Consider the following 12,041-nt stretch of genomic DNA (forward strand, 5'->3'; position numbering starts at 1 on the left):
GATTGAATGAATGACTGACTCACTCACCAGCTGACTGGCTGACTGACTCATTGACTGACTGACTGACTGACTGAATCTGGGACTGACTCACTTGCTTACTGACTGATTGACTGATTGAATGAATGACTGACTCACTCACCAGCTGACTGACTCATTGACTGACTGACTGACTGACTGACTGAATCTGGGACTGACTCACTTGCTTACTGACTGACTGACTGATTGAATGAATGACTGACTCACTCACCAGCTGACTGGCTGACTGACTCATTGACTGACTGACTGACTGAATCTGGGACTGACTCACTTGCTTACTGACTGACTGACTGACTGATCGACTGAATCAGGGACTGACTGACTCACTCACTAGTTGACTGACTGACTGATTGACTGAATGACTGACCCACTCATTAGCTGACTGGCTGACTTACTCGCTCACTCACTCACCCAACAGCAACACAGCGGTCAAATGATTGCACGTGCGCACTCAGATGAGTAAGATTTACTATCGAAAACATCAAAGAGAGACGTAGTTTTTCGCAGTTTTTGAGGAAAGTTTGAAGTTTCTAAGGCCGAGACTTACACACATTGTTGTTCTAGGCTAAACCTACCTTGTGCTAGCGTACACTCGTACTTTTTTTCACACTTTGCACGGCGGTAAGATGAAGCCGTCCGCAAGCCTTGCCGCCTCGGCAGTAGTCATTCTTTATTGTGTTCATGGCGGAGTTGCTGATAAACACCGAGGAAAATGGGTTGAAAAGGAAGATCCAGAGCCACAAAAGATATGTGTGGCGATAACAGGTCTATGATTATGGCGGACAGTAGATTGTGCACCAAGGTTAGAAGAAAGTTTTTGTCATTTGCCTTCATTTGCGAAACGAAGCCTCCGCGTTAAAAACAGTTGGGATATCTCACAATAAAGTAAGATCAATATTTATTATTTCTCCAAATTCCTTCTTTCATTTGTCTCACGCATTGGAATTGTTAAGAATTTAACTTTTTCCTCCTCATTTTACGCTAGACATGCGTTCGTAAGTCCCTCTTATTGTTATCCAACTCTTTTGTATGTACAGTGTTTGATCGCTGTGTTCTCACCAGCTGACTGACTGACTGACTGAATGGCTGAACTAACGAACTAACTGGCTTACTGACTTACTCACTGACTCACTCACTCACTGACTGAATGACTTACTGACTGACCAACTCACTTACTCACAGCTTTACCTGGACCATAGTGAGTGATCCGTGAAAGATAGATATATGAAAACGAACAAGTCTAATTCGACTATTCGTGTTCAGTTCAGTCCTGTACAAGGAACAAACCCTATTCCATTTTTGTTCAACTTTCTTTCATTTTTTCCATTATACCTTAAATCAAATCATGAAAAAAGAAAACTCAAGAACAAAGACGCAAGGTGGAAACGTAAAACAAATCGATAGAACCGTCTTTCGAAAATTGATGAAGAACACTCATAGTTGCCGGAAGAAACATGTCATGTGTTAACATGATTGAAATCTCTTACCCGCTGGGGAAATAGCGAAAGCAAGTTTTTGTATGAAGTTAGTGTTTTTCACACATTGTTTAGCTCTTCATCGCGCATGATCGTTTTAGTCGACTGCTGGTCTGTTGTAAAAACAGAAGTCTATTCAGGATATAAGTTAAGGCACCTTTATAATCTACCTCCCAAGGACTTGACTGAAAGTTCTCTCATGGTATTCTAAAGTTCAGAAGATTAAGTTTGATTATTTTGAAGAGCTTCATTATTCGAAAGGAGTTAATGGTTGCCAAGTTGCGGGATAAAGAACTTGTAAAGGAGACCTGAATATCAAAATAATTCAGTGTTAATTAACCGAGCGCGAGATTTTTCCACCATCACACATAGAGATGGAGAGCGAATTAAATCTGATTCTTTTCGTCGTTCACAACTGAACAAGATAGCTTAGTGTTATCAACTTAGTTGATCATGATAATGTAAATAGGCCACTGTAAAGAGTTTCTATAACTGATGTTTCGAGTGTTAGCCCTCCGCAGTTTCTTCTGAAACTTACCCCAAAAACGGCAGGCTCGTGTTTACATTGAATAATGATACAAATCGTTCAATATTAGGCCACTCACTTTACTCACTCGGTATCATGGAAGAGAAAGCGAACAGTGTTGGCAATCAGATTTAAGTATTGATAATAGAACACTATTGTATTTATAACGATTTTTTTTTCATGTCGTGGTTCCATTTCAGGCTTTTTTTTGGGCTGAGAAGTGATTGACTTTATCGGGGCCTTTAGTCAATAGGGTTGCACTTGCTGAAACTTTGTCTTGATGCGTTTTCAACACTATGTTAACCCTTTGTTAAAGGATTAAACTATTTTAACAGTAGTCGTACAATTCCAGAATAGTAAAAACAAAAAAAAAAACGAAGAACAGGTGTTTCTTGATAATTGAGGCATTTTAGAAAGATATATAAATAACTTCGTAGTTCAGTATAACTTCAAATTTGCCCCGCAAAATTATGAAGGATAGAACTTGGAATTAAATCCCTTTTTCATGAATCAACGCAATGTTATAATTGAGTAAATTGCTATTGCACACAGCGTCACGAAATAAATCTTTTCTCGCGAACTTTGCACCACAGCACAATACAAAACGCATTAAAAGGCGGATGGGAGAAAAAGGATGTGTGAACGTCTTAGTCTTTGCCACGTGGAGTCGGCTTCTCCTTTTCGACGTAACGTGTCTAATGACATACCGTACAAAGCTTTTTTTTCCTCTTCCTCCGTTGGGAAAGTTATTCTACCTAATAGCGTGGCTCCATAACCTTTGAACTAGCTGCTTCCTTTCAGCCGTATAATCACTTCGGTAATTTGAATTTTTTTTTTTTTTTTTTTTTTCAATTTTAGGCCTATAAAAAACAAATTTTCTTTTTTCAGTTGAAAAGCTTTTAACACGGGATGGTGTGTCGACACGATTTTTGAAGGAAGGGAAGATATTCATAATCATTTTTATAACTTTTTGCCTCAGAAACGTGATTTTGAAGAGCTTTTTCATCCGGGTACTGTACCAAAAACAAAAGGATTTACTCTTTCGTTTGCTGAAGCCCTGCAGTCCATTAGGGGCGCCCCTTAGTGAGGCAGGGAGCGAGCGGTTGTCGTGGCGAACTTGAATAGCGGTTGCGAAGTTGTCCTGTATGTTGTCAGCAACAACGAGGGAAAAGTCTTCTCCAAGGCGACAGTGTAGTCAAGGTTACAAGGTCCTTCCCAGAATTTCCTTCGCGTAATTATAAGACAACTGGTAGGATAGAGCTTCATGTAATGATCGATGTGTTTTGCCGATATTTTCTTGCTGTTTTGCCCATCGTTACCCGCCTTCGATTTTGTCAGTTTCGACGCGCGATTTTCGCGTGCTCTGTCATAGACTTCTTTGTCATGACGATGGGTAGAAATTCTACTTTTACTCTACTACATTTCGTACTTTATACCTTTAAGACAGTATCTTGTTATTTGGAGGTAGTTTGTGTTGAATGTGGTGATAAATGTTGCGCCTTGCGACGGATATGCCCTGTGTATGCTCTTAATTGCGTAAGTGCTAAATATATGTAGCTGAAGCAAACCATTTGATCTTTACTGGTCATGTTGACATGTGAATCTATTCAAACACCGAACTCGTTTTTGTTCGATTTAATTCTTAGATCGCCCTATGGCGACTACTCAACCACAGCCAACAAATTACACCCCGAATTTCGACTCCGTCGAAGCGAAATCCCAAGCCACGTCAAGCAATGTGGTTTCGACGCCACAAGCTTTCACCCAGCAAGTTGCGAGTGGCGCGGCCGCCATTTCACACGACATTGTTGTGACCTCGCAAAATATTGTTCCTTCGCCTCAACACGCTTCTTTACCAGCGAATGCTGTAACTTTGACAGTCCAGCCAGCCCAGATTCAAACTCCGCAAACTGCATTAATCTCAGCAAATGTTATTACGAGCGATGGCTTCCAGACGAAAGAAGGTACTCTGCAAACTTTATGAATAGTGTTGCCAATTTCGAACTTCCGAACTAATTCACGATCAGTTCCGCATTTAATAGTACCATTTTTAAATTTTACCTATCTTGGAATGTAAAGAAAAAGTATACGGCGACACGTTTATAATTTTGCTTCAATTTCCTTTTATTTTTCGTTTCAACGTAGGTTTCCCGACCGCAGAGGAACAGTACGTTGAGGCCTTGTCGGCGGAACATGCCATTTACCCAAATGGAACAGCGTAAGTTTCTTCCGTAAAAAGATGTCGAAACAGACTGGAAATTTCCGTCATGTCTTTGAACCTTTTTAGTTTCTCTTTGAAGGTTGCGATCCGAATTTTGTGCTTTGTTTGGTCTTTTTGAACACGTTGTGGACACCTGGTTAAGGGATAAAGAATCAATGCAAAACACATGCGAATCACACAATTCTTGATAATCTATCTCAGTATTTTTGTTTTTCTTTGGGTGAAGTGATGAGGGATATCTTCATATGTACATAGGAAAACCAGGATTTTCGCTTTTACGATATTTTCAAGAAGTGATTTGGAAACGTCGTTGGAAAGTTGACCAAACTGTGCAATATTAAGAATGTTATTCAAATTAATTGAATATTTATGTTAATTTATGGTAATTTCTTTCTATATATGGCATATTCATTATTAGCTTGGAAGAGAACAAAATAGCGATATTAATTGAATAAATAAATCTTTTCTTTCTACTGAAATATCACTTCAAGGCTATATTTATCCAAAAATTCTCAATTTAACCCATAACCAAGATCATGCTAATTTTTGAAACTGGGAAAACTTTGCAGTAAACTTGTCAAGGGTTCTTGATTTAGTAATGATAAATATAGGTAGTGCTGTGACAATTTCCATAGAAACTTCTGGTTTCTCTTGGATATTGTTTTTCTCATCATGATGTTGGAACAATTCTTGCATTGATTAAAATCCTCTTTCCCATTGATGGAACTGTGTTTATTTGGCAAAGTGGGATTAGTATTCAATTCAGGAGCATTTTTACTTAGGAGACACACTCTTTTCCATGGCAACACATGCAGCCTTTGTGAATGAGTCAAAGAGAAAAAGAATCACTTTCTTGTTCTCATCACTCCACTAGACAGTTCCAAATAACAGAGGCTGTTTCTTGGGTTTTTCATTTGATCGTTTATGGCCAGTTTAACCCACATGATGCCTGTATCAACATATTTGTGAGTTTCTTCAGATTTGTTAGCTCTTCATGCTTGAAGCCAACCAATTTTAAAATTGTTAATATTTTATTGGGATGTGATATTGTCTGAGAAAGCATGTTCCTTGGTTGAGCTCAGGTTTAGTTCTAAGTTTTAGCCACAATTTGTTTTTGTTCTTTTTAGATCTGAATGAATGTTTCCAAAAATTTGTGGTAGATCTGTATGCTTGTGTTCTCCTCTGAATATTTGTTAGTAATTATGCTTCATAATGCTCGTATAGGAGAAAGGTACAATTGCTCTGAAATAACATTTTTCCTACCCAAGCTTTGATATTACAACATTTAAGTCAGTATCATGAAAATTGTCCCCCAGAATCAACAAAAAGCATTTTTTCTCACAAGAATTGTGACCTTTTTTCAATTAGAACATGTTCATTCCCAGTATATTGTGTTCCATATTGAACATGTCTTCCACAGAAAATGCAATTTTTGCAGTGACAATATTTTTATTTATTCATAGTCTGTGGACTATAAAATCTCTTAATGTTTTACATCATGTCCATTTTGGGTTTAAATTCAGTTTTATTCAGAGGTAAATTCTGCTCTGTAGATAATCAATTCAGCATTCTAGATTTATTTGGTCAAATTTATGTGTGAGATCCTTCAATAAAAAATATAGGCTGCCTATCTTATATTTTTCAGCGATGTTGATATATTTATCAAGACAGTGGTGTCAAAATCTTTGTGGTCTTACATTTACTTGATTCTTGAAGCAGTTGTTAAAAATGTTCAAGTTCAGATTACTGGAGTTGATCAATGGTTTGTGTTCTGTAAAATCAAAAGCTGAGTTTTTTATGGTATCATCCATAAGACAGGAAGTAAGGAAATTGACAGCAATATTTTCTAGTGATAAATGTAGGTTTTCATTATTTGTGGTTTGAAAATACTTAGTGAAACACCGATGAACTTGACCCAACTTTCCTGTGTCAGAGATCTCCATTGTCTCTCTTGGCTGGCATTACAGAAGGTCATAATGCTAGCCATTTGTTAAACCATCGTCCTGCTGTTAGGCATTGTTAGCTAGGAATAACCAAGTGGGGACATTCCAATCCTCAAGCTGTGTATTTGTACAGTCAGGGTTTCTTACTCTGTGCATCTCAATCAGATCTGTGTGTTTGATGGCACCTCTTCCTGGTAATTTCGAAAATCTCATTGCTTCTTATCACAGAAAAAACTTGATTGGTTATGTATTCATTTCTGGAAATAGTAAGAGTAAATTTTTACTAAAAATAATGAGGTGAATGTTTCTCCTCTTGATAGGAGAAACTCTGCTTGGCTTTCTTTTCACCCCTTCTTTCCTTCCTCTATTGCTTGTTTAAACATAAAAAAGGGACTTTGTAAACTAACCCAAATTTACAAAGCTATTTTGAGCTTAACAACAATATTAAACCTACTAATACTTCATAACATTTCACCGACTTTGCAGAGTAGTGTACATGGAAAACTGTTAAACAGGCTTGCAAATTAAATTGTTTTTCTCTTAATTTCTTCCAGGGGCAATGCTTATCACTACACTGATGCAACAATATTTGGACAGCAAGCTACATCATCGTATCTTGAAGCAAGCCAACAGCAAAACCTTATTTCAGCTGCTGCAACCACACAAGGCAGTGTCCCTAGTGGACAAACATACCTACAAGTCACTCAGGGAGGAACAACCATACAGACTCAAAGGCATCCAATAACACATACCACCAGGGCATCTCCTGCAACAGTAAGTTATTTACAGTTCAGTGATCAACTTGCAATTTCTCATAAAAACATCAATATATTTTGTCACTGAGTTTAGTTATGGAGTATAAGAAAATTGGTAGTTGAAATGATGTTTAATTCCTGTGGTATAAAACTGTAACATTTAGAACCAGTCAATTGAAAAATTAAATGCTGGTTCATGGAAAAGGTGTAATGAGTTGTTGGTGATAGTGTTACTTGTCTTTTATTGGGTGATTTTTCTCTACAATTTGGCAAGAGATCAAAGTGGTCAAATCATGCTGCACATGAAAAAGAAAATTGCTATTTGAAATTATTTTTAATTCCTGTGGTATAAAACTGCAGCATTTAGAACAAGTCAATTGAAAAAATTAAATGCTGTTTCATGGAAAAGGTGTATTGAGTTGTTGGTGATAGTGTTACTTGTCTCTTATTGGGTGATTTTTCTCATACAATTTGGCAAGAGATCAAATTGGTAATATCATGCTACACATGCAATTTTATTTTCACTTTCAAAAATGATCCTTGTAGCTGTTTTTTCATTATATCTTCAACATCATTCAAATCATATCATCTTGGTGTTCTTCTTGGTTAAAGGTGCTCATTTCCTTTTCTTGGCTGTTCACATCTTGATTGATTTTGATTTTATCTTTAATTTTCTCTGCATTTGCTCCTGGAGTCACCTTTTTGAAAGATAAAAATTAGTATGAACAATTTGTTAAATACATAGGGGTTTGGAAATTGACAAATTTTTGTTAAATTTTTTTAAAGGTTCAGTGGCTGGTTGAAAACTATGAAACAGCAGAAGGAGTGAGCCTGCCCCGCAGCACACTTTATAATCATTACCTTCAGCACTGCCAGACAAATAAACTTGATGCAGTAAATGCTGCAAGCTTTGGAAAGCTCATTAGATCAGTGTTTATGGGACTGAGAACCAGACGACTTGGCACAAGGTTAGGATACATATGTGTAACAAAGACAAAGTTTATGGCATGAAAACTCGTTTTGTTTTCTTTTACTGAGCCTTTGCCTTTGTGTACATCATTACTACTGTGGAATCTTTAATTTGTTAATTCTGAAGCTGACCTTTTGTAAAATTTTTATTTCCTGTGTAAGCTTTTCCAGTCTTTATAACAATCACCATTTTCATGTTACAGGGGTAACTCCAAGTATCATTATTATGGAATACGCATTAAGCCAAGTTCACCATTAAATGCTTTGTCAGATGATGCCCAAGTGGCTATGAGACAATCACCATCCACACAAAAAAGGTATGATATTTTGCAATTATGCCTTGATGGTCACTGTTTGGGAAAAAACCCTTGTTTCTTTGTTAGATTCTTATTGTGTAATATCACATTTCCTAAATAAAAATTCACTTTGTGAATTACAGTAATCTTCATAAGAAAATAATCTTTTTGATTTAGTTTTTGAGATTTTTCTACACCATGTACTCACTATTTCCTGGCAAAATCACTTTTATTTCATACATGCCGAGATTTACACTGTGAAGTACTCTCATATGTGTCTTTGATTGAAAGAACAACATACTTTCACAATTGTTTGCTTCATACTTCACAGTATTAATCTCAATATGTATCACATAAAAACGTCATACTAAGGAAAGTGCTTGAGAATTTTTTTCACTTATTGTGATGCATCAAAAAACTTGTTGCATCGCAATGAGTGAATTAAAATTATTCAAGCACTTTCCATGGAATAATTGCTGTGTTTCCATTAAATTGATTTGTTTCTCATTTGTAACAGACTGAAGCCTGCTGCCAGATTAGCCTCTGATGAGTCAGGTGATACAGCATCACACTCACCAGCAATGACAGCTGATCAACAAGCACAGCAAAGTCAGATGCAGCAGCACCAGCAGTATCTGGGTGATGTCACACAAGGGTTACCAGAGTTTGAAGAGCTTGACCTCAAGGGTGTTCCTCTACCAGGTATTTGTTGTGTGATTTTATCAAACTAATTGTTTCCTTGTGGTGTGCCTTTAAACTTTGTTATCACTTACTTCTGCAGCAGTTTTGACCCTCTGTTCTGAATTTTAACACAAGTATCTTTATTATTCATTTCAGAGGGTATCACAGATCATGATCTTGACACCTTTGTTGACATGTATCGAGAACATTGTGAGGTAAGTTTCTGGTTGACTATCAACTGTTTATGGTCCTTTCTAAACAATTGATGTGTCCACCTTAAAGAATCAATCTCAAGAGACTTGTTACATGGGTTTTCCATATTGCTACATGTATACTCCACAAATTTGGCCTACTTGTATAATCTGTAAAAGGCAGAATTTGTTTTTCTTCATTTCAAAGACTTTTTAGGTGCCAGAGATTAAATCTGTTGAATTTTGGAGTACTGTTTACTCTGAAAATCTCCGCAAGAATCAAAAAGGTGAAATTTAATCATTTTTGCTGTTTGGTTTGTAGGCTTTTCTTGATGTTGTAGTCAACCTGCAGTTTACTTTGGTTGAGTCACTGTGGCAAACATTCTGGCGACATCCAGTTGGAAGTGATAAATCAGGGGCAGATGATGATGATAAAAAGGATGTTGGGTAAGGTGCACTTAAGTTCTTTCACTCTGGGGAATGACCAAAGAGGATTTTCTCCTTACAATTTCAATGCATTTTCAAACAAATAGGTGATGAGATGATAACATTTAAATCAACCAAGGGATTGTTGATTTGACATCAAATTTTTTAGAGCAAAAAATTGAAGAAACGTATCGCAAACAGTGCAGAAAATTGATTTTGAGGTCTGTTAGGGAGAGGTTTTAGCTTATTGGCACATTGTGAATGCACTGAATCATGGGCATGTTCAAGCAAATGTCAGTTCCTTTACAGCTTTTAATTTTGATTATTTGTTTGTTTTGTTTATTTGTTTTTTAGTGATGATGGTGAATATGAAAGCAGGCTTTCCCAATCCAAATTGACACAACTGTGTGAATTTGATCCAGTGATTACATTTGTCAAAGCATGTGATCATCTTCTTTATCAGACATTGGTTGAAATCCTTATTCCTGATGTGTTGCGACCAATTCCAGGTACTTATAATTATGTAATCCTTACTGCAGAGTGTTATTATAATATGGTACTTCTCTGGCTTGTGATTTACAAACTTGTATTGTGTTCTTCCAACATCCTGTGTGGGTTATTATGGCAGTAAATGGATAGAAAGTGTGGTCTATTACTCAAATTTAATCTTTGAGCAAATAAATAATGTAAGATTCATTGTTTTTCAGCTTCCTTGACACAGGCTGTACGTAATTTTGCCAAAGGCCTGGAGGGCTGGTTGGTCAACAGTCTAGATCAGATTCCAAAGAAGATGAGTGACGTAAAAGTAAGTTTGGTTACAGTTTTAGAAATGTCTAGTGTCTGAAAAAGGTACATGTGTGGCTTGGGTTGGGGTAAACATGATGCATTAACTACAGCATCTATTGTAGAAGAAATTTGTTTGAGTTTAAAATGAGATTTTAAAAAAATGAGATTTTAAACTCAGAACATTTTTTATCAAAGGACTAACTGAGCAAGGGGGTATTCATTTGACAGGTAACCACTTGTAGTGCCTTTGCACAAACTCTGCGTCGCTATACTTCATTGAATCATTTGGCCCAAGCAGCACGGGCTGTGCTTCAGAATTCTTCCCAGATCAGTCAGATGTTAGCTGACCTTAACAGAGTGGATTTTGCCAATGTGCAGGTAAGATCATAGTGATTTTGCTGTTTTGTGACAAGGCTAAATTATGCAGTTGTAAATGTGTCCAAAAAAACAAGTAAAGTTATACTAATGTGAGGAGGTATACAGGAGAAATGTAGTGATGAAACAAATATAGTTCAGATATCACTTCAGGTAGTAAAACTTTCAACTTATCCCTTGCAGGAGCAAGCCTCTTGGGTGTGTCAGTGTGATGACCATGTTGTGTATCGACTGGAGCAGGATTTTAAACTCACTCTCCAGCAACAGGTTTGTTACACTGAATTACCAGGTTCTTTCTGCAATAGGAAAGTATCATTAACTGAAAGTGTTGGTTTTTTATTTAGAACTCTCTTGAACAATGGGCCACCTGGTTGGAAGGCGTAGTAGATCAAGTGCTGAAACAGCATGAGGGAACAGATGAGTTTCCCAAGGCAGCAAGACAGTTTCTATTGAAGTGGTCATTCTATAGGTAAAGTCCTCAACTTCAGATTTTATTTTATCTTAAGCCAAAGTATGTGTGTGAAAATGCAAGACTAATTTTGTCTTTCAATTGCTTCTCGTAGTTCTATGATAATCCGTGACCTTACTCTGAGAAGTGCAGCCAGTTTTGGATCATTCCATTTGATCAGGCTCCTTTATGATGAGTACATGTTCTACTTGGTGGAACACAAAGTTGCTAAAGCCATTGGTGCATCACCTATGGCAGTTATGGGAGAGGTAAATGATGAACAGTGCACGATATTTAAGCAGAACTAAAAAATTACTCTTGCATTGATTGGATCAATTTCAGTATCTGAGAAACTGCCTACCTATCCCTCCCCTAACCCAACAACAGTTGATTGATAACAAGTTAGGGTTAGTGTTGGGTTAGGGGAGGGGTAGGTGGACAGTTGCCAGGATACTGATATTGATCCCATTGTTTGTTATTGTGTTAGTAAATGTTGATGTAATGTTCATCAAGTTGATGGAAAATTAATATGATGCAAAATTGTAGGCTTGAAGTCTTTGCTATATTTTTTTTTGTAGATTTGCAACTGTGTCAACTCTCACTGCAACTGGTTTTGGTTTACAGATTCTTACATTTCTGTAGAGAAATCTTCAAACCTTTCTTTCAAAATGGACTCTTCCATTACTAATCCTGTAAAATAAGATGCAACCCTACCCTATTCACCATATAGATTCAAAGTTTGTCACCATTACAAAATTATCCTCCACAGCTCTGATATTTGTATTTTTATTTTCAATAGTTTGTTGGCCTTGGATCAGCACTGTCTATGGGACTTGATTCAGTGGAGAATAGCCTTCTATCAGAACAGCCTGACTGCCCCTTAAACTGTAAGTTCTTAGTGATCACTCAGAGT

General features: G+C 37.0%; 1 protein-coding gene across 12 annotated transcripts in view; it reads left to right on the plus strand.

Moving 5' to 3' along the window:
- The window catches only part of LOC113682944 (DNA-binding protein RFX2), a 32,469-nt gene that overhangs the window by 19,106 nt on the left and 1,322 nt on the right, over nucleotides 1-12,041 (plus strand). For 4 of the 12 annotated variants that reach the window (XM_089187074.1, XM_089187077.1, XM_089187073.1 and 1 more), the window contains exons 6-19: nucleotides 4,183-4,255; nucleotides 6,756-6,975; nucleotides 7,743-7,924; nucleotides 8,129-8,242; nucleotides 8,739-8,923; nucleotides 9,059-9,117; nucleotides 9,416-9,540; nucleotides 9,874-10,028; nucleotides 10,227-10,324; nucleotides 10,534-10,683; nucleotides 10,864-10,947; nucleotides 11,025-11,149; nucleotides 11,244-11,397; nucleotides 11,928-12,015. In XM_089187074.1, coding sequence (XP_089043200.1) covers nucleotides 4,183-4,255; nucleotides 6,756-6,975; nucleotides 7,743-7,924; nucleotides 8,129-8,242; nucleotides 8,739-8,923; nucleotides 9,059-9,117; nucleotides 9,416-9,540; nucleotides 9,874-10,028; nucleotides 10,227-10,324; nucleotides 10,534-10,683; nucleotides 10,864-10,947; nucleotides 11,025-11,149; nucleotides 11,244-11,397; nucleotides 11,928-12,015 — 1,812 coding nt within the window. Of the gene's footprint in view, nucleotides 1-3,016; nucleotides 3,574-3,683; nucleotides 4,002-4,182; nucleotides 4,256-6,755; nucleotides 6,976-7,742; nucleotides 7,925-8,128; nucleotides 8,243-8,738; nucleotides 8,924-9,058; nucleotides 9,118-9,415; nucleotides 9,541-9,873; nucleotides 10,029-10,226; nucleotides 10,325-10,533; nucleotides 10,684-10,863; nucleotides 10,948-11,024; nucleotides 11,150-11,243; nucleotides 11,398-11,927; nucleotides 12,016-12,041 lie in introns of those variants that run through there. The other 8 variants (XM_027200134.2, XM_089187075.1, XM_027200135.2 and 5 more) reach the window with 7 other exon arrangements.

Source organism: Pocillopora damicornis, chromosome 11, assembly GCF_964200805.1.
Source record: "Pocillopora damicornis chromosome 11, jaPocDami1.2, whole genome shotgun sequence".
In the NCBI taxonomy this organism is placed as follows: domain Eukaryota; kingdom Metazoa; phylum Cnidaria; class Anthozoa; order Scleractinia; family Pocilloporidae; genus Pocillopora; species Pocillopora damicornis.